General features: G+C 43.5%; 1 protein-coding gene across 7 annotated transcripts in view; it reads right to left on the reverse strand.

Moving 5' to 3' along the window:
* Positions 1 to 26,701, reverse strand: part of MAP7D2 (MAP7 domain containing 2) — a 139,902-nt gene that overhangs the window by 46,548 nt on the left and 66,653 nt on the right. For all 7 annotated transcript variants that reach the window (XR_005030380.2, XM_036912845.2, XM_036912841.2 and 4 more), the window contains exons 2-3: positions 6,631 to 6,708; positions 5,333 to 5,496 (exon numbers count right to left, since the gene is read on the reverse strand). Coding sequence is in view for 6 of the 7 variants with exons in the window: in XM_036912845.2 (XP_036768740.2) it covers positions 5,333 to 5,496; positions 6,631 to 6,708 (242 nt within the window). In the remaining variant the exon portion in view is untranslated. The remainder of the gene's footprint in view (positions 1 to 5,332; positions 5,497 to 6,630; positions 6,709 to 26,701) is intronic.

A 26,701-nucleotide genomic window follows, 5' to 3' on the forward strand; every position in this document is an offset into this window, starting at 1 on the left:
TGCACTCCCAGCCGCCCAAATAATCCTGTAAATACCAAGTCCTCTCCCGGCCTCCCCGGGGAAGGCCCAAAGCAAGGCAGGCAATTCTATGCTGACACCCTTTTGCCCTCATCAAACCCAAGCCTAAGGTGCTCCAGACACTGCGCTGATCCCAGCCCAACTCCAAAACAAAAAGATACCATTTTCTCATGGCTTAAACAAACAAGCACAGTTAATTTAGGGCAGCAAGCACCAACTTTAAGGATCCTATATTTCCCTAGAAACACAGAAAGGTCTCTTAGGTGGTATCTGGATCTATCCCTTTTGTCCACACCAGAGGTATGAACTGAACATTCTCCACATCTCAGCCTCTACTGCATTATTTTTCTTTGAATAGCACTTTGCTAAAAGATGGCCTCTCCAGGACCTGTGAGCAGAAGGGGGATTTTTTTTTTCCACCTGTAAATCTCAGGTTTGTATTTGCTCTAGTTTTTAGCTGAAACTCTACAATCATGAGTGTGCATTTCCTGGCAGAGTCCTGTCCTCATCTCACAACATTGGCCCATTAAATTCTGACAGCCAACCCTGGGGGGACTGTCCAAGAAAAGTTGGGGGTTGGAAGGACTAGAACTTCTTGATTATTTGATGCTTGAGGTATGGTCACTCAAGACTGGGGCTGCACAGTATTGCATTATATAGATCTAACATAAAGTAACCAATGACCTAGTCTAAGTAGTGAAACCTTTCACCTCAGAGTGAATTTAGTCCTGGGTCATGGGAGATTTTCTACGAGTCAGAAGGACCTTACAACATAGTCCCTCATGAGACCAATGAGAACAAAGAACACCAACACTTGTCAGGCCGACCTTACCACCACGCAGCTATGTAGGGGCATAAATATAAGGTAATGGTCCCCACCCCCCACCAAAGCCAGATCTATTCCTGGACTGTTCAGTTACCTTTAGAAAAAATACCTCTGCCATTCATTCCCAATCCACTGAGCTGCTCCAAATTCTACCACGAGAGATTCATTCCTTTGAATTGTAAGTAGACTTATAAAAATGAAGCTATCACTGAGAGAAGGCTCACTTTGTGTCACCTGCTCTTGGAGAGATGATGAAAGATAGGTGGCAACTAAGCTCTCTGGTAAGGGGACTTATGGAACCCAAAGTCATCAGAATGGGGTGATGCAAAGATGCAGCAACAAAACTGGTCCATTTCATTCTTTTTAGAAGTCAGTCCTATACAAGTCAATATTACTAGTGTGTGTGCATCTTTCTGTCCCTTCATGTGATGGAATAGGAAGAATCCTAGATTTGGAGTCAGGAGATGTGGATTCAAATCCCACCTCTACCTGCCACTTTTTAGCCCTGTGACCTTGAGCTAATTATTTAACATCTTCAGGCATCAGCTTCCTCATCTATAAAATGGGAATGATATTTTACCTGTGTCATCAGATCACTCAAGTCTATAAGTAAATGACTACCATAGTAAGTCCTTAATCTGAATTTGAAGAGGAGGATTATCAACAGGGCAGTTTAGAGCAGCCATTCTCAAACTTGAATGAGCCTGCATCAGAGTCCCCTGGAGGGCTTGTTAAAACACCAATTGCTGAGCCCCACCCCCAAAGTTTCTGATTCCACAGAAGCCTGCTGAGAATTTGCATTTCTGACAAATTCCCAAGGTGCAGCTGGTGCTGCTGGTCCTGTTGGTCCTGGGAGCATGGGAGAACATTCTATTCATACCAGAAGAACAGTATTAATGAATATTAGAGCTGCATACTGCATACCCAAATTCCTGCCAAGTTGTGATCCTCCTGAATATCATCTGATGATCCATAGAGGATGGGGAAAGGGCAACACACATTCCTGCCCCTAGAATGTCCTCTATTGGGTGGCACTTAGTGGGAGGAACAAGGGGACTTCATCCTTAAGCCCCTGAGATCTGGCTCTACATGTGCCTGGATGACAAAGGAGAATCATGAGCAAGGTGACCTGCTGAGCGGCCGAGCACTGAAAAAGGCCTCCAGCAGGGCGTGCCGTGGGCACTGCTCCCCAGACGGCCTGCTCCTGCTCCGGCAGGAATGGAGAGCTGACTGCCTGCCCACTGCCCTTACTACATGTGTTCTGCGGATGATGGTGTGGGGAGAAGCGCCCAAATGGTCCTCAGTGGGGCTGCAGAGAGGGTCTTTCTCTCTACAAACAGATGTCCATATCTGGCCAGAAGGCCATGTAGTCACCATGGCCGCATGCCAGCTGACGCCCTCTGAGAGGGGCCAGCTCTCAGCTTAGTGAAGTTTTGTTTAGGTGAGTTCAGGTAGGTCTCATTTTTACACTCAGCCTGGTGGGTTTTGTGAGGTATCAAGCAATAAGACTATGAGAGGTTCTGATGTGTCAAAATAACTTGTAGAGATGAACCTGGTTGCCTGTTTAGCATGAGGAACATGGAGCTGGCTTCACCAAATCCCATTTCCCAGAGCCTTTAGTCAGGAAGGGAGAATGGGTGAGCACACTGTGTTGTCAGCCCTAACCCAGGTAGGTGGCCAGGACTTGTTCCAGAAGCTCAGTGCTTCAGAGCTGTGTGGCATGTGAGCATTAGAAGAATCCACTTGAGGAGGAGGCAGCCTTCAGTGAGAGAGTGAGTTCAAGGTTCAGGGTCTCAAGTGGACACTGGACATCCCCCCTTCTTCAAGACTAGCCTCCGGTCCTCCCAGCCCTCAAGACCTCTGGGAGCCAGGCTGTCTATGGGGCCCACATCTGTGCTGGCAGACAGGTCAGGCATGGGGTTCTCTCTGAGGCTAGCTGGCCAGGTCTGGACTCAAGGAGTTAGCAAGAGCAGCATCATGGCAACCCTAGGGACATGGAGCCGGGGGAGGGCTGGGGGGTAGGGAAACAGGCATTCAGTGAGCCTTTTATGACCTCCTCATATCAGACCCAGAGAAGGCAACCCAAATACTTTCCAATAAGCTAGAGAAGAAAAATGGGCTGCAATGGAGAAAAACATTCCTGTAAAGATTTCTCCCTGGTGACAAAAGGTAGCTAAATTTGGCACCGACAAAAAAATGGAAAATCTCTACAGCCATATGTCAAGCAGGCAGAAGTGCCCCAAAAGATCTCCAGGGAATCATGAGGCAAACACAAAGGGTTTCCTTTGGAAAGGGGCTGCTACAGTGTAGATCTATCCATTCTCTCCAAAGATCACCCACAAGAACGCCAACCAGGGCTCTGCACCAGCAGAACATTGACACGCATGTGGTTAACAGACTGGCCTGTGTATGGGAAGTCCCTGTGCTCCACCTGGGTCTCCCGGGAACCTGAGGGTGGGAGCAGGTGGCAGAGGGAGGCCACTGCTTCCTTGGGTTGCTACACAACCATGAGAGGCCCAGCTCTCTGCCCTGCCCTGTTGTGTATGGGGAAAAGAGGGAAGCAAGCCTGGCTTATGTCTTTGCTAATGAGGGTTAGGCAGCATACCCCACTCCCTGCCATTGCCACGGCAGGGGTGAAAGAGAACATACAAAGCAAACAGAAAACAATCCCAAAGCACAACCACTAGAGGTTCAGATGCATGAGGACTGACCATCTGGCATGATATTCCCTCACCTGCAAGAGGGGAGTATATGATAGCTTGATTTAAAATGCACTAGTGTTAAATAAAGAAAAATTAAAGACAGGGAGTGCTTCAAAGGCAGACCCCTGTGATACTGCTGGGTGTGTCGGAGGCTTGGGAAGATTCCCCTGGGACTTCACAGTGCTTCTTCCTGGGAGCAGAAGCAACATGCTTTCTCTGGAATCAGCAATTGTTCAGGATATCAGAAATCAAAATGGAGAAACCAGGGAAGAAGGGGAGAAGCTGTGAGTCAAGGACGGAAGATGGGAAGAAAATGGGCGAGTCCAGTGACTCATGTCAAATACAGGCTGGGAAAGGAGAGATCTGTCCTAGGTTACTGAAACAGCCTATCACACTATGGCTTTTTTCTTAGTCTATAGTCTCTATGCCATTATCTTTTCTGGGTAGCTCCCACTTGACCTTGCTTCAAGTCAAGGTCAGCTGAAGTCACTGAAGGGAATCTTAACACTTGTGAGCATTTTACTCTGTGCTTGGTGCTGTGCTGGGCACTTCCACAAAAGTCACTTCTTTTAATTCCTGTGACCACCTCCGTTTTGGACTGAAGAGACTCCAAGTGAGAGGGTGATAAGAGACTATGTGACTTGTCCCTGGCTGCCTAGTGGTAGAGCTGGGATTTGTACCTGCAGCCAATGAAGCCGTGCAACCATCAGGCTGCAGCCAGCAACTGCAAACAATGGCTAACACCCTTGCAATGACCTTCATTTACTGAGAGGAGCAAACAAATCACCATTATCAGTGCTTTGTGGGCAAAGATGGGTCTAACTGTGTGTGTGTGTGTGTGTGTGTGTGTGTGTGTGTGTGTATGTGTGCGCGCGCCCACATTCACATTTTTTTTAATTAAAGAAAAGTGGTGAAGATATACAGTTATAAACCATTCAGAGATTTTAAAAAAATACTGAATTTATACCAGCATTTTTGTATCCTATAGTGTTGGCAATTAATAAACTTCTATATTGTTCATACTAAATGATGAGTCATTACACCTTATGAATAAAAAATGATCATCACCTGATACAAGGCTATGATTACATCCTTAAAATATACTTGTTAAGAAACATCTATACCCCAGATATACTTTCTAAATACAATTTCAAAGTTTAGCAATAAAGGACTCTGCAGTAATAATATTCCATTTCTTTTTTAAAAGGTAAATGGAGAGAAAGGATGACTAAAGCAAGGAACTGCATTAAAATTTAAATAGACCAGCATCTTTTTATTTGAAGGCAGACTATTTGACTTCCCAGTGATGAATAACAGGATCAAGTAATCCTCCAAACTCACAGCCCCTCTTTCAGCCTTGGATCTGTCCTGGAAGCACAGGCCCCCAGCATAGCCCCCAGGGCTACATCACCCAACCCCTATCCACCATCCTCTCCGAGTCTTAGCATCAAAGAATGTTAGGCCTGGAAAAGGCCTTGAAGACTGCCAAATCCACCCCTCTAGCTTCAGAGACAAGTAAATCAAGGCCCAGAGAGGTCAACTGGTTTGTCCAAGGTCACACAGCAAATTAGCACCTGAGATGAATGGATAAATACCCTCGTTTCTATTCTAGTGCTGTTTCCGTGCTATCGTGTCATGCTGCTCAAAGAAGGCATGGTGAGCCACATTGGAAAAGGCTTAGGAGCAGAGGTCATTCATACCCCAGAGCTGGGGAGGCCTCTCAGATGCCCTCGGCACCAAGCTCTGTGTGATTTGCAGAGATGGCCTGGGGGTCCTGGGACCTTACCTCCTCTTCCCGGAGCTTCTGCTTGCGCTTCTCTTCCACAGCGGCCCTCTTCTGATCCTCCCGCTGCCGCTGCTCTTCCAGTTTCCGCCAGCGCTCCTCAATTTGCTTTTCATACTGGAGCTTGGCTCTTTTCTGTTTCTCCAGGATCTGCTGCTCCCGGGCAGCTGGCAGAAGGAAAGTGGAAGAGAACTGTCAATACCAGAGTGTCCCCCACCATTTGGATTAAGAACAAAAATGCAGAGGCAAGAGGGAGACCAAAAAAAAAGCCCATGGGATCTTAGATGGCAGTGACTGAGATGAAGGGCTCTGGCACTCTGCCACCACCTGGGTGACCCTGGACATCTAAACCATATAATCTGTCTGCCTCAGTCTCCTCCTTTGTGAAGAGGGGACAGTCACATTTGCAACATCACAGTGTTGTGAAGATAAAACAAGGCAATGCAACAGAAAGTGCCCAGTAAGTGCCCCTACACGTGGGAGCTTTCAGTATTACTGCTCTCATTATCAGACTTGCCCCAAAGGCTAAGCAATGCATTGGGTTCAGAAGTGAGTTTTAAGGGTACAGTCATTCAAAACATGTGAACTGTGCATGCACCATGCACCAGACACTGAGCTAGGCAAGGGGGCAAGCACATGCATACAATCGGCCTTCCCCTCAAGACATTTACTAGGGGCGCTTAACTCCACCTAGCTGAATCAGGGGAGGGTTCCCCGGAGGGCTCAGTGGCTGAGCTGATCAGCAGGAGGCAGTCAAGAACTCAAAAGCTCCTCATGTGTCTCAGTTCTGTGGGGAAACCACTACCAACCTTCCTCATAGCACCTCGTGGGGAGCACTCTGTGCTCATCTGTCTAGGGCCTGCAAGAGGTGAGACAGCCTTTCTCAACTGGGGTTCCCTGCCCTAACAGAAAATGTCTTAAGTGCTGATTTTCTCAGTTCTCCCAAGGATGGCCCTTCTAGGCGCCCTGGAGGGAGCCTGGGTGAGTACACACAGTGGACGCCTGCGGGCACAGGGCAGCCACGGTTTCGCCTTCTCACCATCCTATCCACAGCCTCCAACACAGTGCCTAGAACACAGCAAAGGCGCAATGTTTGCTAGGACAGCAAACGAACTGTTCTGAGAATTATATAACAATTGTAAATGTGCCAGGTGAAGTGCAGATTCACTCCCAATTCTTCATGTTCTTCTAGCAATTGTCTTAGTTTGCCGTCCATTTAGTCAGATTTCTAAGGATCTTCAGAAAAGGTACTACCACGTCTACACTACCTTGGACCTAACTAGCCAAAGTGCACAACTTACCAAGACGTTTTTCTCTTTCTTCTCGTCTTTCTTTAGCTAGTCTTTGTCTCTCATCTGATTTTAAAAATCCATCCATGCCTACAGGAAAGAAAACACAATGAAACACTTCTCTACACTTGTCCTACCTGCTGAGTGCCAGGAGCTGCTGAACCGGTGCCCTGGGTCGGGCCACATGCACATGTCATCCATCACCATCCTAAAGGGCTTTCTAAACCAAAGATTTAATGATCTTCATGGTCATTTTAGGATTAGAAATAATTTATTTCACTCCATCACAATTGGTGTATTATTTATATAATGTTTAAGCATGACCTTCTGGAAAAATCAGCTTTAGTGTTAGTACAATGCTGACGCTGACAGCATAGTGGGCTTCCCTGCCACAGCACCCTGTACTGCTTTCAGGAAGGTTCTGGCCCCCATCCAGGAGAGGGACCCAGAGGCTTGGACAGCAGTGCAGGCAGCAGGAATGCCGATGGGGATGGATGTGATAAACAATGGATTGTCACGATTCTCCACGAACATCTGATTTTGCAGCCTGGATTTTATATCAGGGATACTAAAGAACAAGAATGAAGTACTAGAAAACCGGACCACCAAAGCCATCCCTCATGTTTGTTTGTAGTCAACTCTTAATCATCATGATTAACATGAATGTTATCAAGAATTGAAAGTTCCAACTCTTCAGCTCACCACTGCTGGTCCCACCGCAGGCTGACCCCAACTTGAACTCAGCACTGCCTCCCCCACCTCATCTGCTCAAACTGTTCCTTCTCCCAACCCCCACACCTGTTTAACTCCCATCCACTTTCAAGACCCCACAGGCCCCCAGACCCCATGATGCTCTGTGCTCCCACATGGTTGGCAGAGCCCTAATTTCATTCTGATTGGCCACAGAGTTCTCCTCTGACTCAGTCTCCCTGGCAGAAGGGAGAGGCCACTGAGCCAAGGGCGGCTTATGCATCTCTGGGTCACTCAGCTCTGCACCCCCCTCCTGCCCCCAACAATGTCCCTAAGGTGCACACACAATGCTCAAAAGCAGGCATGTAGGTCAGTGGACAGGGAGCAGGTGAATAAAACCAGGTCTCTTTTTTCTCTAAACACATACAGGCTCTAGTCTCTACTTCATGAGTTTGATTAGTAAGAATTTGTTCTGTGTGAAAAGCTACAAAGAGGCCTCGTACTCCCGGACAGATGGCTTGTGTCAACTTCTTTGTCAACTCGCCTGCTCGAGCAGAACCTGCACCTCACTCTGTATTGCATATGCTACCCTCCAGATGTTAATGGGCCTGTCCCATATCTAAGGTACCCCCACTGAAAGTATTCTTCAAATAAAAGGGAAGGAAAGGGAGAAAGAATATCTGAGGGAAAAGGGCCAAGCACACTTGAAACTGGTCACATTACCTTGAGGCTTTACAAACAGAAATCTGTTATGGGGACATGTGTGATTTTAGACTGCCCCCTTGTGGGCGCTTGTAAGAGTCACACTTCTAAATCATTTCTTTTCCAGAAAATCTTCATTTTCCTGCTCATAGTCGTGGTCATCTGCTTCATTATACTAGAAAGCAACTGAGTGAGCAAGAAGTTACTATGGACCACGCGCACTGCCTGGCTTTACTTGGCCCAATCATCCTAGGTTGATGGAAATACTATCATGATCCTCATAGGTGCAATAAGGGAGGAACAGAGAGGTTGATTTACTTGTCTGAGGTCACAACATCAGAAAGTAGAGAAGACAGATTCCAACACAAGAACCTGACGCCAGGACCCACATTCTTACTACTGCATTCCTGTGTGGCTCTCCAGCAAAGGAGGAAATATAACAGCTTGATCTTAGTGCCCATGAAAAAAAGCTGTGACCCAGTTATCAAATGTAGGGAACAAATCCCATCCTTATTCCAGGAATGAGCCTGCAAATTTGGAGAAGTACCTATCTAACTTACTAGAGAAGTACCGAGTAAGCACCACTGTGAGCCAAGCACAGGTCAGCCGGGCATAGACACAGCCACCACCTAGGTAGGCTAATCATTTGCTGCCTCATCAAACTGACAGTTTGGAAATGTTTGCTCCACACTGTTGGAGAGGCTGATGCTAGGTGGGGAAGGGCAATAGCCAGAGAACGTTGGGGACAACCGTGCCAAGCAATTCTGCTTTGGTGCCACGGAGGGGGGTATAGGAACTCAAATAGCCCAGTGTCAGTAACCTGCAGACTATGCTGTCATATGGCAGCCACGAGCCACATGTGGCTATTCCAATTTAAGATAATCTTCATAAAGCATAATTAAAAGCTCATTTCCTCAGTCACTCTGGGCACATTTCAGGCACTCACTAAGCCACATGAAGCTGGTGGCTACCATACCAGACAGCTCTGAATGAGAAGCCTGGCAGTTCACTCCTGTGATTCTCTCCCTTCACAGTTAGCTGCTTCGGGACACATGTGAATGCGGAAGATCTCAGAGTTCAATCAGGGTTGAGAGTTTTGCTGGGTGGGTAGAGCTGGGGACTGGTGGGTAGAGCTCACCCCTCCATACACCATCTGCTCCTCCTGATGGCAAGACTAGACTCAAGCAAACATTTCCAGAACATCCATGTGAAGAGAAGCCACATAACTCACATCTCCATCTTCTACCTTGTGACTCTCACTGACCCTCCAGAGGTCCCTGCTGAAAGGCCCTGGGCCGCCTTCTCCTGAAGAAAGAAGGGGTGGAACACAAACCAGACAGGGGATTGTTTGGGGCTTGTTACAAGGCCATGGACTTGACCACTTATTAACACTACAGCAACACAGTCAGAGGAACCGACGTAGACTATGATTAACAGAGCCAGGGCAAGTGACCTTAAAACATGAACACTAACAATACCAGCAGACTTCCTCTAAAAACACGCATAATCAAGAGTTAATGCTGAATTGGGTTCCAAAAGGAAGCCTTTCCATACGGCCTGAAATCTTGAAGTGTCGTTTTCCTACCCAGTCATCTCTTGTCCCTTGTTCCTTATGTTGTATGTGTAACACTTATTGTCTCTAACCACAGACCTAATTTTATCTGAGCCTCATGAGAAGGTTTGCTAGGGAGTAGGAGAGAGGGGTGAGAGGGAAATGGGTGGCTAGAAAAGAGCAGCAAGAGGGATCCTTGTGATGAAAATGTTCTCTTTTTTGACTGGACCAGTGTCAACATCCTGGCTGTGCTGGTGTATTACAGTGCTGAAAGGCAGTACCACTGGGGAAACTGGGTAAAAGGTACTACATGGGCTCTCTCTGCAATGCTGCTCATAACTGCTTGTGTATCTACAATGACCTCAAGACAGAAAGTTTAATTTTTAAAAATCTGGCCCAAGTGTGGAACCCTGGGAGGGACCCACAGACAAAGGGGAAGTAGGAGACACCTTCCCAGGGGTATCCCGCCCAGAAGAAGGACAAGGGGCACTCATGTCAGAGCCACTCCTGCCCCATTCTTGATGCAGTAATGCTTCCCAGGACAACAGCCTTCAGGTCATGTGTGCCCCTGAAACTGAGGCCTTTTCCTGGGCAGTTGTTCCCTATGGGAAATGGGACTGAAACAAGGATACTGAGCAGCTGAACAACTATTTAATGTTAACAGAACAGCACACAATTTCATATTTCACTCATTTTCTCTTGTTTGGAGTAACTTCCCATTATCCTTGGCTGTAGCAACACATTTTTAAAAACGAATTTTAAAATGTATTTTATTAGCCTGAGGCACTCTCCCACTAGAATATTAATGAGCTGTTATTAGTTAATTATTCATGGTACTGGTAACAACCATTATCGAAATACAAAGTTTTTAGGGGAAGCCAGCTGTGTTCCACTTTTAAAAATTAATTGCATTAAATGAATTTTAAAGTAACCTCCTTAATCACACTGACATCTGTGCAACTGCAATGTCCAGAAAGAAGGGAACCAGGAATGAAGAGCTCACCAAATAGGAAGTCCAATGCCAGCCGGCCCCTCCTCCAGGTACCATCCGCTCTTGAGGACTGGCAGGTACTGGCACATTCACACCTCACACCTCATGATGCTGATCTAAGTGTGTGAAGACCACTGGTTCTCAACTGTGGCTACACAATGGAACTTAAAAAATTCCAGATGCCCGAGTCTCCCTCCCAGAGGCTGACCTAGCCAGCTCAGGTGTGGCCAGGGCATTGGTGCTTTGAAGGCCCCATGTGTAGTTATTACCATATATAATTGTCAAATCATGACGTTGTACACCTGAAACTCTAATAGAATAGTATGTCTATGCTTCAATTTGAAAAGCTCCCACGTTATTCAAATGTGCGGCAAGTAACCTGAGAGCCATCCTGGCCCACTGCTCCTCCCCCTGGGCTGGGTGCCAGAGCTGCTTGCCTGGGCTACAGGCCCAGACTGCTGGGCAGTACTCCCACGCTCTGTGACAGAGTGGGCCTGTGGCCAGCCAGAGGTCTGCCTTTGAGCAAGCTCCCAGGTGAGGCTGGCACTGTTGGTCCAGGGCCCACACCTTGAGAACCTCTTCCAGACTGTGCTGACTCTACAGAGAAAGGCCCTGCCTGTGGTTCCTGTTTGGATGTCCAGAGCCCAGCAGAGAGGGGGGCTGGCAGAGCGGGAAGGAAGGAATGCAGAGGAATGATCGGCCACCTGCCTGCACCCCCACAGCATTTACAGGTGCACTGTTGTTACTGCCTCCCATACTGTTGTCTGGGCCTGCTCATTTCCCCTTGCCCTCTAAGCTCTCGCCTGACCTCCAAATCCCCAGCACCTTGCACATGGTACTTGCAGAATGAACAGGCCATGAATATTATGTCCTATTGATGGAAACCTCCCCATCTGTAGCACATTTTAACCTATCAGAAGCATCTATAAAAACAAGAAACAGGCAGGAGGAGCCAAGATGGCAGCGTGAGTAGAGCAGCGGAAATCTCCTCCCAAAACCACATACATTTATAAAAATATAACAAAGACAACTCTTCCTAGAATAGAGACTAGAGGATACAGGACAACATCCAGACCACACCCACACCTGCGAGAACCCAGCACCTCGCGAAGGGGGTAAGATACAAGCGCCGGCCCGGCGGGACCCGAGTGCCCCTCACCCCAGCTCCCGGCGGGAGAAGAGTAGGCAGAACGGGAGGGAGAGGGATCCCAGGACTGCTGAACACCCAGCCCCAGCCATCCGGACCAGAGCACAGACACAGTGCATGCGCGGGGCCCTGGATACTAGGGAAACAGGACAGCAAGACTGGTGAAAGGATCCGTGAGGCTGGCACCTGAGGACAAAGAAAAGCAAGCGACTTTTTTTTTCTAATTATTTAATTATTATTATTTTTTGTTTGTTTGTTGTTGTTGTTTTGTTTTGGCGAGTGCTTTTGGAAGTCTAAAAGGGACAGGGCGGGACACTTAGTCCAGAGGCAGGGAATCTGGGGATCTCTGGGCACTTTGACCCCCTGGGCAGCAGGGAGCACGGAGGCCCCTCACGGAGATAAATAGCCTCCCGGTCGCTCCCCATCCCACGTGGCACCACCATTTTGGAGCAGCGGCCCGAGCCAGGCCACGCCCACAGCAACAGTGGAGATAAACTCCATAGCAGCCGGGCAGGAAGCAGAAGCCCTGTCTGCGTACAGCTGCACAGCACAACCCACTAGAGGACGCTGCTCCCCCAGGAGAGGAAGGCCACAAACCAACAAGAAGGGAAGTTCTTCCATCCGTCACTCGTCCCAGCTCTGCAAACTATTCCTATCACCATGAAAAGGCAAAATTACAGGCAAACCAAGATCACAGACACAATACCAGAGAAGGAGACAGACCTAACCAGTCTTCCTGAAAAAGAATACAAAATAAAAATCATAAACATGCTGATAGAGATGCAGAGAAATATGCAAGAGCAATGGGATGAAGTCCGGAAGGAGATCACAGATGCCAGGAGGGAGATTACAGAAGTGAAACAAACTCTGGAAGGGTTTATAAGCAGAATGGATAAGATGCAAGAGGCCACTGATGGAATAGAAACCAGAGAACAGCAACGCATAGAAGCTGACAGAGAGAGAGATAAAAAGATCTCCAGGAATGAAACAATATTAAGAGAACTGTCTGACCAATCCAAAAGGAACAATATCCATATTATAGGGGTACCAGAAGAAGAAGAGAGAGAACAAGGGATAGAAAGTGTCTTTGAAGAAATAATTGCTGAAAACTTCCCCAAACTGGGGGAGGAAATAATCAAAAAGACCACGGAAATACACAGAACTCCCAACAGAAAGGACCCAAGGAGGACAACACCAAGACACATAATAATTAAAATGGCAAAGATCAAGGACAAGGAAAGAGTTTTAAAGGCAGCTAGAGAGAAAAAGGTCACCTATAAAGGAAAACTCATCAGGCTATCCTCAGACTTCTCGACAGAAACCTTACAGGCCAGAAGATAATGGCATGATATATTTAATGCAATGAAACAGAAGGGCCTTGAACCAAGGATACTGTATCCAGCACGATTACCATTTAAATATGATGGAGGGATTAAACAATTCCCAGACAAGCAAAAGCTGATGGAATTGGCCTCCCATAAACCACCTCTACAGGGCATCTTAAAGGGACTGCTCTAGATGGGAGCACTCCTAAAAAGAGCACAGAACAAAACACCCAACATATGAAGAATCAAGGAGGAGGAATAAGAAGGGAGAGAAGAAAAGAATCTCCAGACAGTGTATATAACAGCTCAATAAGCGGGCTAAGTTAGGCAGTAAGATACTAAAGAGGCTAACCTTGAACCTTTGGTAACCACATATTTAAAGCCTGCAATGGCAATAACTATGCATTTCTCATTAGTCACCATAAATGTAAATGGACTGAATGCACCAATCAAAAGACACAGAGTAATAGAATGGATAAAAAAGCAAGACCCATCTATATGCTGCTTACAAGAAACTCACCTCAAACCCAAAGACATGGACAGACTAAAAGTCAAGGGATGGAAAAACATATTTTAGGCAAACAACAGCGAGAAGAAAGCAGGGGTTGCAGTACTAATATCAGACAAAATAGACTTCAAAACAAAGAAAGTAACAACAGATAAAGAAGGACACTACATAATGATAAAGGGCTCAGTCCAACAAGAGGATATAACCATTCTAAATATATATGCACCCAACACAGGAGCACCAGCATATGTGAAACAAATACTAACAGAACTAAAGAGGGATATAGACTGCAATGCATTCATTCTAGGAGACTTCAACACACCACTCACCCCAAAGGATAGATCCACTGGGCAGAAAATAAGTAAGGACACGGAAGCACTGAACAACACAGTAGAGCAGATGTACCTAATAGACATCTATAGAACTCTACATCCAAAAGCAGCGGGATATACATTCTTCTCAAGTGCACATGGAACATTCTCCAGAATAGACCACATACTAGGCCACAAAAAGAGCCTCAGTAAATTCCAAAAGATTGAAATTCTACCAACCAATTTTTCAGACCACAAAGGTATAAAACTAGAAATAAATTCTACAAAGAAAACAAAAAGGCTCACAAACACATGGAGGCTTAAAAACATGCTCCTAAATCATCAATGGATCAACAAACAAATTAAAATAGAGATCAAGGAATATATGGAAACAAATGACAACAACAACACAAAGTCCCAACTTCTGTGGGACGCAGCGAAAGCAGGCTTAAGAGGAAAGAATATAGCGATCCAGGCACACTTGAAGAAGGAAGAACAATCCCAAATGAATAGTCTAACATCACAATTGTCGAAACTGGAAAAAGAAGAACAAATGAGGCCTAAAGTCAACAGAAGGAGGGACATAATAAAGATCAGAGAAGAAATAAACAAAATTGAGAAGAATAAAACAGTACCAAAAATCAATGACACAAGAGCTGGTTCTTTGAGAAACTAAACAAAATAGATAAGCCTCTAGCCAAACTTATTAACAGAAAAAGAAAATCAACACAAATCAACATAATCAGAAATGAGAATGGAAAAATCACGACAGACTCCACAGAAAGACAAAGAATTATTAAAGACTACTATGAAAACCTATATGCCAACAAGCTGGAAAACCTAGAAGAAATGGACAACTTCCTAGAAAAATACAACCTTCCAAGACTGACCAAGGAAGAAACACAAAAGTTAAACAAACCAATTACGAGCAAAGAAATTGAAACGGCAATCAAAAAACTACCCAAGAACAAAACCCCCGGGCCAGATGGATTTATCTCGGAATTTTATCAGACATACAGAGAAGACATAACACCTATTCTCCTTAAAGTTTTCCAAAAAATAGAGGAGGAGGGAATACTCCCAAACTCATTCTATGAAGCCAACATCACCCTAATACCAAAACCAGGCAAAGACCCCACCAAAAAAGAAAATTACAGACCAATATCCCTGATGAACGTAGATGCAAAAATACTCAATAAAATATTAGCAAATCGAATTCAAAAATATATCAAAAGGATCATACACCACGACCAAGTGGGATTCATCCCAGGGATGCAAGGATGGAACAACATTCGAAAATCCATCAACATCATCCACCACATCAACAAAAAGAAGGAAAAAAACCACATGATCATCTCCATAGATGCTGAAAAAGCATTTGACAAAATTCAACATCCAGTCATGATAAAAACTCTCAGCAAAATGGGTATACAGGGCAAGTACCTCAACATAATAAAGGCCATCTATGATAAACCCACAGCCAACATTATACTGAACAGCAAAAAGCTGAAAGCTTTTATCTGAGATTGGGAACAAGACAGGGATGCCCACTCTCCCCACTACTATTTAACATAGTACTGGAGGTCCTAGCCATGGCAATCAGACAAAACAAAGAAATACAAGGAATCCAGATTGGTAAAGAAGAAGTTAAACTGTCACTATTTGCAGATGACATGATATTGTACATAAAAAACCCTAAAGACTCCACTCCAAAACTTCTAGAACTGATATCGGAATATAGCAAAGTTGCATGATACAAAATTAACACACAGAAATCTGTGGCTTTCCTATATACTAACAGTGAACCAATAGAAAGAGAAATCAGGAAAACAATTCCATTCACAATTGCATCAAAAAGAATAAAATACCTAGGAATAAACCTAACCAAAGAAGTGAAAGACCTATATCCTGAAAACTACAAGTCACTCTTAAGAGAAATTAAAGGGGACACCAACAAATGGAAACTCATCCCATGCTCGTGGCTAGGAAGAATTAATATAGTCAAAATGGCCATCCTGCCCAAAGCAATATACAGATTTGATGCAATCCCTATCAAATTACCAGCAACATTCTTCAACGAACTGGAACAAATAATTTAAAAATTCATAATTCATAATGAAACACCAAAGACTCTGAATAGCCAAAGCAATCCTGAGAAAGTACAATAAAGTAGGGGGATCTCACTCCCCAACTCCAAGCTCTACTACAAAGCCATAGTAAACAAGACAATTTGGTACTGGCATAAGAACAGAGCCACAGACCAGTGGAACAGATAAGAGACTCCAGACATTAACCCAAACATATATGGTCAATTAATATTTGATAAAGGAGCCAGGGAAATACAATGGCAAAATGACAGTCTCTTCAACAGATGGTGCTGGCAAAACTGGACAGCTACATGTAGGAGAATGAAACTGGACCATTGTCTAACCCCATACACAAAAGTAAATTCAAAATGGATCAAAGACCTGAATGTAAGTCATGAAACCATAAAACTCTTAGAAAAAAAAGAGGCAAAAACCTCTTAGATATAAACATGAGTGACCTCTTCTTGAACATATCTCCCCGGGCAAGGAAAACAACAGCGAAAATGAACAAGTGGGACTATATTAAGCTGAAAAGCTTCTGTACAGCAAAAGACACCATCAACAGAACAAAAAGGTACCCTACAGTATGGGAGAATATATTTGTAAATGACAGATCCGATAAAGCCTTGACGTCCAAAATATATAAAGAGCTAACCCACCTGAACAAACAAAAAACAAATAATCCAATTAAAAAATGGGCAGAGGAACTGAACAGACAGTTCTCCAAAAAAGAAATTCAGATGGCCAACAGACACTTGAAAAGATGCTCCACGTCGCTAATTATCAGAGAAATGCAAATTAAAACCACAGTGAGGTATCACCTCACACCAGTAAGGATGGCTGCCATCCAAAAGAAAAACAACAACAAATGTTGGCAAGGTTGTGGAGAAAGGGGAACCCTCCTACACTGCTGGTGGGAATGTAAATTAGTTCAACCATTGTGGAAAGCAATATGGAGGTTCCTCAAAATGCTCAAAATAGACTTACCATTTGACCCAGGAATACCACTCCTAGGAATTTATCCTAAGAACGCAGCACTCCAGTTTGAAAAAGACAGATGCACCCCTATGCTTATTGCAGCACTATTTACAATAGCCAAGAAATGGAAGCAACCTAAGTGTCCATCAGTAGATGAATGGATAAAGAAGATGTGGTACATATACATAATGGAATATTATTCAGCCATAAGAAGAAAACAAATCCTACCATTTGCAACAACATGGATGGAGCTAGAGGGTATTATGCTCAGTGAAATAAGCCAAGCGGAGAAAGAGAAATACCAAATGATTTCACTCATCTGTGGAGTATAAGAACAAAGGAAAAACTGAAGGAACTAAACAGCAGCAGAATCACAGAACCCAAGAATGGACTACCAGGTACCAAAGGGAAAGGGACTGGGGAGGATGGGTGGGTAGGGAGGGATAAGGTGGGGGGAGAAGAAAGGGGATATTATGATTAGCATTACATAATGGGGGGGGTAGATAGGGGAGGGCTGTACAACACAGAGAAGACAAGTAGTGATTATACAACATTTTGCTATGCTGATGGATAGTGACTGTAAGGCGGTTTGTGGGGGGTCCTGGTATAGGGGAGAGCCTAGTAAACATAATGTTCTTCATGTAATTGTAGATTAATGATAACAAAAAAGAAAGAAAGAAAAAAAAAGGGTGATTACTCCCTGATAGGATAAAACTAACTGCAAATCAACGGTTAATGCATGCTTTACATATCCTTAATTTTGATCTTTTAAAGGGTGTCAGATGATCAGCTATGGAAGTACATTTTTCTGATAATATTCCTTTCTCTTAAAAAAAAAGCAGTTCCTGTGTGGTGGACTTCAATAAGTTCTTCACAATGTTATAAAAGTCATATCAAAGTGTGGGCAAATGGTTTGTTTGTGTTTATACAGAGGATCAAAGCCTAATTTGGCTACCCAGAAAACGAATTAAGATACAATATGAAGAAGAACTTCCAACATCAACATTCTCCGGAAGAGTCATTCCAGAAGATGATCATCAAAAAACTTCAACAAAGATCCTGGCGCTGTTGCAGTTGTAGCTGCGTTCATCCCACCGGTTCCTGGACTTGCCATTGGAATGAAGAAGAAGATATCTAAGCTGGCCTGTGCATACAGTAAAACAACAAATTTGACTGGATCTATACTGTCGGAACTCAACCAAGAATTAGGAGAAGTGCAACTTGCAGTGCTCCAAAATCTTGCGACTATAGACTATCTACTGTTAAAAGAGCATATGGGATGTGAACCACTCCCAGGAATGTGTTGTTTTAATTTGTCTGGTTTTTCTCAAACTATTCAAATTCAGTTAGACAATATCCATCATATCATTGATAAGTTTTCACAAATGCCTAGAGTACCTAACTGGTTTTCTTGGTTTCACTGGATATGGCTGGTAATTGTAGGTCTGCTTTGGTTATGTATTCCTATGTATTCCTATTATGTTAATGTGCGCACGCAATTCAATTAGTAATTTTAAACCTATACACATTTATGTTACACTACAAGAAGATATGTCAAAGAAATAATCTTCCCATGTTTTCTTCTGTCTGCTACTTCTATAGCTTCTCTTCTTACTTCATAATTACAACTCCTAAATAGAATTTGTGCCTCATATCGAAATTACCGAGTATCATAATTCTTTCAAGTGGTAAAGATACCTCAAGACAAATGCTGGGCATAGAAGACACAGGGCATAAATCTGCAAAGAAGTAAAAAGCTAACCTTTTCAAACAATATTGCTTCTCTCTCACTTACCAACTTTACATTTCCCTGTATGGCCCCGGAAGATGACTGGTTAGCCAGAGACGGGTAAGATTCCTCAAGGGAGGAACAACCTAAGACAGGCACAGTCGCAGGGGGGCCATCAGGAGAGAAATTGGGGATCAACAGAGGTGAGGCTTAGAACCTCACCCCCCGTTTTGAGAGAAATCTTCTGCATCCGTGGATGTTTTGTTGCCCTTGTCTAGCTTGGATTAATACTTAGTCTATAGGCACAGACCTGATCATCTACATTTGCCCTCTTACAGCACTAAATTATGTTTTCCACCTTCATCTTGCAACTACCTACCACTTCAACATTTTATTAATAATAATAATAATAATAATAAGGGAGAAATGTGAGATTCACATATAAATCAAGTATAAAAATCAAACAAATAATCATAATTGACCTGATTGTTTATAGTTCATGATGCGTGATCAAAACCGAAAGTTTCTGTGATGACTGCCCTTGCACTGTTCACCATGTAAGAACTTATTCACTATGTAAGACCTTGTTCACCATGTAAGAACTTGTTCGTTATGCTTCAGAAGATTGGAGACTGTTGAGAATTAGGCATGGGGTTGATTAATGATTGTGCATTGAGTCCCCTATACAGAATTTTATTGTTGTTAACAACCATTTGATCAATAAATATGAGAGATGCCCTCTCAAAAAAAAAAAACTCCTTGTGATAAAGCTAAAAAAAAAACACAAGAAACATTTTTAAGCATCTGTGTGCCATTATCCTGCTGCAGTTGGGCAGGGAACACAATGGTAAAGAAAGGCAGGCAGCTTTCCCCACTGCTCCCCACCCCCCTCCCCCAGCTGAAACCAGTATTTCCTCTAAATTCCTTCCATGCTCTGCCTCTTGCAGCCCTTTTCACTCTTTAATTGGACTTGGGGTCCCTTCACCCTCTCATTTATGTTCTTCAAGCACAGGAAGCTCCACCATCCATTGGCCCTCTCTCACTACCCACCTCTCCAGTCTATCAGAATATATATGAGCTTTTTAAGGACAGGGCCCAGGTGCCATTTCTTATAGCCCCCAAAGGACCTATAATGTATGTATTCTGTAGACATTAAGCACTTTACTGTGTGCCAGGCTTGGAGTGGGTGATAAGACACATATTTCCATATACAATGACTGTCTTGCCAATGGGTTTCAGCCACGGGCAAGTTCACTACTGATCCAATGAGACTGAAGAATGACAATGGAATGTTCCTGAGGTAAAAGGGTTTATTACCCAGCTTTGTTCTCCCAGCGATAGGTCGAGCACTAGAATTATGTCCGCATCTAACAGTCTGCAGGTCTGTAATCCTATTCCGCCTCTGCCTCCACCCAGAGCACTGGGCAGAGCTCTTTATATAGCGACTCAGTCAATAACAGCCTATTGCCTATGGGTGTGGAAGCAGTAGCCTAGAAGCAACCCAATTATATCATCAACTAGTTTAGGGTCAGGTGAGGATCCTGGACATAGGAACTTCGATTTTCCTCACACTCCACCCATCCATGATTCTCGCCTCACAATTTATATGCTCTCAATCTTCTGTGGTGGTCCCTGTGCGAAAAAGCTGAAGCACTGTAACCAGATTCCACAACAGCAACAGAGGATAACAACAACTTAGAGATAATAACAAAAATTAAGATACAACAAGACTTGGATACAGGTAACAAAAATTATGATAATCCTTAAGCCTGAGGAGGTTACTCCACCTATATTCAAAACCAGTTCTACTCAGATGAGTTCATGACTCACACTCCATAGTGGTACTGATAGGGAGCTCCATGCACCCCAGTGAGTAGCAATTTTTTGCTAGGGTGTGTACCCAATCTACAAGGACCTTATGGGTGATAAGACACATGTTTTAATGACAGCAACATAGGCAAATTTGTCCATCAGGTAGGATGCATGCAAGAAAGTCATCCTGTGATAGGGGGTCCTGTCCAGGTCAAGTATACCATACCTTTACTCCTCTCTCCATGGATGTTACTGCGGGATCTATATATAGTGCTACTGGAGGTGCATGCATTGGCCATAATGAAAAAACAAAACTCCCAGTAAGATGCTCCTACCTTCTGGCTATTTAGGATATACTACTGTGATCTTTGGGGACCACTCTGCTGTTACTCCAGGAATACACAGGAAGCCAGCTTCCAGCCCTTGTCCCAAAGGTGCCAGGAGGGCCAGCCATCGTTGGTCCATGTGTTGAAATGACCAAGGCCACATCCACTCAATAGAGTCTCCAGAGTTTGGTGCAGTTGGTGCTTGGCAGCAAGATATTATTCTGGTGGCGAAACCTTGGCTTTAACAATTCCTTATTGGTTTTACTTGCAGTTGTATAGGGGAGGCAGCAATATGCATTAGCATGTCTGCGAGGCTCAGTGCTCCCTTTTAGGGCTTCTTGTTCAAATGCCGTAGCACTGTCCATAAGCAGACTAACCATCCCCGTAGATTATTGGTGTCTGACTTCAGGCCAGATTTTAAAAAACCATCGTACCTCTCTATCATGCTTGTTCTAGTAGGATTGTGTGGCACATGAAACTTCCATTTGATTCATAACTGTTGCACCCATTCTTATAGTGCATGTCCAGTAAAGTGGGTGCCTTGATCTTACTCAATTACCTGTGGTCAGCCATAGGCTGCAAAGAGATGCTCCAGGCCTCCTTTGGTCATCCGTTGGTCTGCACAACATGTAGGAAAAGTAACCAGAAGTCTAGTAGCTGTGTCCACACAAGTCGACATATTGGTCCCCTTCTGACACAGGCAGAGGCCCAATATAGTCTATCTGCTACCTGACAAGGGGTATCGGCCCCTTAGCTATTATCCCATGTTGCTGTGGAACTCGGTGTAAGTCCCTTTTAGGGCATACGATGCACTTCTGCCGGGCTCTGCTGACTTCTTCAAAGGTCAAAGGCAAGCCCCACCGATGGGCTACAGCCTACATTGTCTTCTGGCTCCAAAGGGGTTGGTGACCAACCATCCAGTTGGCATGGTACCATGTCAGTAGCCACAGAGTCAAGCCTCAACAGACGGCCCTGCTGTCCATGCAGACAGCTATTAGGGATGGCTCCCAGCTGATCACAAGCCACACTGCCCGCAGCTCTGCCCATTGACGCTCTTCCCCTCACTATGTTCCCTCCATATTGTCTCAGTCTTAGGATGGAAAGTTATGGCCCTCCATTTTGGGGGCTGCCCATGGCTGGAGCCATCTGTGTACCATGCATCTTCGGGTATAGGGGCTCTTCCCTCCCAATAAGGACTCTCTGCAACTAAGAGTTCTAAAATAAATTCATCCTGCCTTTCACTAGTATATGTCACTGGCCCCAAAAAGTGTTGGAGTTCTTCACTCAAGGGGCTAGTACAAAGGGTGCTATGCTGCTGTAGGTATGCACTGCACTTGGCCAGTGTAGGTGTCTGTGCCACACCACTGCTTGGCTTTTGAGTCCAGTCTCGTATCCACCTTGCAGGGGATAGGTGGTTATTACCTTTATTGGGGCCATTCCAGTGATGGCTTCTGCAGGCAGCAAGATATGATACAGGGCAGCCAGTTGTTTTTTTTTTCTTTGAGAGGGCATCTCTCATATTTATTGATCAAATGGTTGTTAACAACAATAAAATTCTGTATAGGGGACTCAATGCACAGTCATTAATCAACTCCAAGCCTATATCTCAACAGTCTCCAATCTTCTGAAGCATAACGAACAAGTTCTTACATGGTGAACAAGTTCTTACATGGTGAACAAGGTCTTACATAGTGAATAAGTTCTTACATGGTGAACAGTGCAAGGGCAGTACTTTCACAGAAACTTTCGGTTTTGATCACGCATCCTGAACTATAAACAATCAAGTCAGATATGATTATTCATTTGATTTTTATACTTGATTTATATGTGAGTCCCACATTTCTCCCTTATTATTATTATTATTTTTAATAAAATGCTGAAGTGGTAGGTAGATGCAAGATAAAGGTAGAAAACATAATTTAGTGCTGTAAGAGGGCAAATGTAGATGATCAGGTCTGTGCCTATAGACTAAGTATTAATCCAAGCTAGACAAGGGCAACAAAACATCCACGGATGCAGATTTCTCTCAAAACAGGGGGGGTGAGGTTCTAAGCCTCACCTCTGTTGGTCCCCAATTTCTCTCCTGAAGGACCCCTGCGACTGTGCCTGTCTTAGGTTGTTCCTCCCTTGAGGAATCTTACCCGTCTCTGGCTAACCAGTCATCTTCCAGGGCCATACAGGGAAATGTAAAGTTCGTAAGTGAGAGAGAAGCAGTATTGTTTGAAAAGGTTAGCTTTTTACTTTTTTGCAGATTTATGCCCTGTGTCTTCTATGCCCAGCATTTGTCTTGAGGTACCTTTACCACTTGGAAGAATTGTGATACTTGGTAATTTTCGATATGAGGCACTAATTCTTCTAAAGGGTTGTAATTAGGAAGGAAGAAAAAAAGCTATAGAAGTAGCAGATGGAAGAAAACATGGGAAGATTGATTATTTCTTTGACATATCTTTTTGTAGAGTAACTTCAGCATGTATAGGTTTTAAGCTACTAATTAAATTGTGCACACATTAACATAATAGGAATACAGCTACATAAAAAAAGCAGACCTACAATTACCAGCCATATCCAGTGAAATCAAGAAAACCAGTTAGGTACCCTAGGTATTTGTGAAACCTTATCAATGATATGATGGATATTGTCTAACTGAATTTGAATAGTTTGAGAAAAATCAGACAAATTAAAACATTACAGTCCTGGGAACTGTTCACATCCCATGTGTTCTTTTAACAGTAGATAGTCTATAGTCGCACGATTTTGGAGCACTGCAACTTGCACTTCTCCTAATTCTTGGTTGAGTTCCAACAGTGTAGATCCAGTCAAATTTGTTGTTTTACTGTATGCACAGGCCAGCTTAGATACCTCCTTCTTCATTCCAATAGCAAGTCCAGGAACCGGTGGGATGAATGCAGCTAAAACTGCAGCAGCGCCAGGATCTTTGTTGAAGTTTTTTGATATTCATCTTCTGGAATGACTCTTCCAGAGGATGTTGATGTCGGAAGTTTTTCTTCATATCGTATCTTAATTCGTTTTCTGGGTAGGCAAATTAGGCTTTGATCCTCTGTATAAACACAAACAAACCCTTTGCCCACACTTTGATATGACCTTTATACCATTGTGAAGAACCTATTGGAGATCACCACACAGGAACTGCTTTTTATTTTTTAAGAGAAAGGAATATTATCAGAAAAATGTACTTCCATAGCTGATCATCTGACACCCTTTGAAAGATCAAAATTAAGGATATGTAAAGCATGCATTAACCGTTGATTTGCAGTTAGTTTTATCCTATCAGGGAGTAATCCCCCTTTTCTTTCTTTTTTTTTTGGTATCATTAATCTACAATTACATGAAGAATATTATGTTTACTAGGCTCTCCCCTATACCAAGTATCCCCCACAGACCCCATTACAGTCACTGTCCATCAGCATAGCAAAATGTTGTATAATCACTACTTGTCTTCTCTGTGTTGTACAGCCCTCCCCTTTTCCCACCCCCCACATTATAAATGCTAATCATAATACCCCCTTTCTTCTTCCCCCACCTTATCCCTCCCTACCCACCCATCCTCCCCAGTCCCTTTCCCTTTGGTACCTGGTAGTCCATTCTTGGGTTCTGTGATTCTGCTGCTGTTTAGTTCCTTCAGTTTTTCCTTTGTTCTTATACTCCACAGATGAGTGAAATCATTTGGTATTTCTCTTTCTCTGCTTGGCTTATTTCACTGAGCATAATACCCTCTAGCTCCATCCACGTTGTTGCAAATGGTAGGAATTGTTTTCTTCTTACGGCTGAATAGTACTCCATTGTGTATATGTACCACACCTTCTTTATCCATTCATCTACTATGGACACTTAGGTTGCTTCCATTTCTTGGCTATTGTAAATAGTGCTGCAATAAACATAGGGGTGCATCTGTCTTTTTAAAACTGGAGTGCTGCATCCTTAGGGTAAACTCCTAGAAGTGGAATTCCTGGGTCAAATGGTAAGTCTATTTTGAGCATTTTGAGGAACCTCCATACTGCTTTCCACAATGGTTGAACTAATTTACATTCCCACCAGCAGTGTAGGAGGGTTCCCCTTTCTCCACAACCTTGCCAACATTTGTTGTTGTTTGTCTTTTGGATGGTAGCCATCCTTACTGGTGTGCAGTGATATCTCATTGTGGTTTTAATTTGCATTTCTCTGATAATTAGCAATGTGGAACATCTTTTCATGTGTCTGTTGGCCATCTGAATTTCTTTTTTGGAGAACTGTCTGTTCGGTCCCTCTGCCCATTTTTTAATTGGATTATTTGTTTTTTGTTTGTTGAGGTGGGTGAGCTCTTTATATATTTTGGATGTCAAGCCTTTATCAGATCTGTCATTTACAAATATATTCTCCCATACTGTAGGGTACCATTTTGTTCTGTTGATGGTGTCTTTTGCTGTACAGAAGCTTTTCAGCTTAATATAGTCCCACTTGTTCATTTTTGCTTTTGTTTTCCTTGGCCAAGGAGATATGTTCAAGAAGGGTTTACTCATGTTCATGTCTAAGAGATTTTTGCCTATGTTTTTTTCTAAGAGTTTTATGGTTTCATGACTTACATTCAGGTCTTTGATCCATTTCGAATTTACTTTTGTGTATGGGGTTATACAGTGGTCCAGTTTCATTCTCTTACATGTAGCTGTCCAGTTTTGCCAGCACCATCTGTTGAATAGACTGTCATTTCCCCATTTTAGGTCCATGGCTCCTTTATCAAATATTAATTGACCATATATGTTTGGGTTAATGTCTGGAGTGTCTAATCTGTTCCACTGGTCTGTGGCTCTGTTCTTGTGCCAGTACCAAATTGTCTTGATTACTATGGCATTGTAGTAGAGCTTGAAGTTGGGGAGTGAGATACCCCCTACTTTATTCTTCCTTCTCAGGATTGCTTTGGCTATTTGGGATCTTTGGTGTTTCCATATGAATTTTTGAACTATTTGTTCCAGTTCGTTGAAGAATGTTGCTGGTAATTTGATAGGGATTGCATCAAATCTGTATATTGCTTTGGGCAGGATGGCCATTTTGATGATATTAATTCTTCCTAGCCACGAGCATGGGATGAGTTTCCATTTGTTAGTGTCCCCTTTGATTTATCTTAAGAGTGTCTTGTAGTTTTCAGGGTATAGGTTGTTCACTTCTTTGGTTAGGTTTATTCCTAGGTATTTTATTCTTTTTGATACAATTGTGAATGGAGTTGTTTCCCTGATTTCTCTTTCTATTGGTTCATTGTTAGTGTATAGGAAAGCCACAGATTTCTGTGTGTTAATTTTGTATCGTGCAACTTTGCTGTATTCCGATATCAGTTCTAGTAGTTTTGGGGTGGAGTCTTTAGGGGTTTTTATGTACAGTATCATGTCATCTGCAAATAGTGACAGTTTAACTTCTTCTTTACCAATCTGGATTCCTTGTATTTCTTTGTTTTGTCTAATTGACATGGCTAGGACCTCTAGTACTATGTTAAATAACAGTGGGGATAGTGGGCATCCCTGTCTTGTTCCCGATCTCAGAGGAAAATCTTTCAGCTTCTTGCCGTTCAGTATGATGTTGGCTGTGGGTTTATCATAGATGGCCTTTATTATGTTGAGGTACTTGCCCTCTATGCCCATTTTGCTGAGAGTTTTTATCATGACTGGATGTTGAATTTTGTCAAATGCTTTTTCAGCATCTATGGAGATGATCATGTGGTTTTTTTCCTTCTTTTTGTTGATGTGGTGGATGATGTTGATGGATTTTCAAATGTTGAACCATCCTTGCATCCCTGGGATGAATCCCACTTGGTCATGGTGTATGATCCTTTTGATATATTTTTGAATTCGGTTTGCTAATATTTTATTGAGTATTTTTGCATCTACATTCATCAGGGATATTGGTCTGTAATTTTCTTTTTTGGTGGGGTCTTTGCCT

The sequence above is a fragment of the Manis pentadactyla genome, chromosome X, assembly GCF_030020395.1.
Source record: "Manis pentadactyla isolate mManPen7 chromosome X, mManPen7.hap1, whole genome shotgun sequence".
Taxonomy (NCBI): Eukaryota; Metazoa; Chordata; class Mammalia; order Pholidota; family Manidae; genus Manis; species Manis pentadactyla.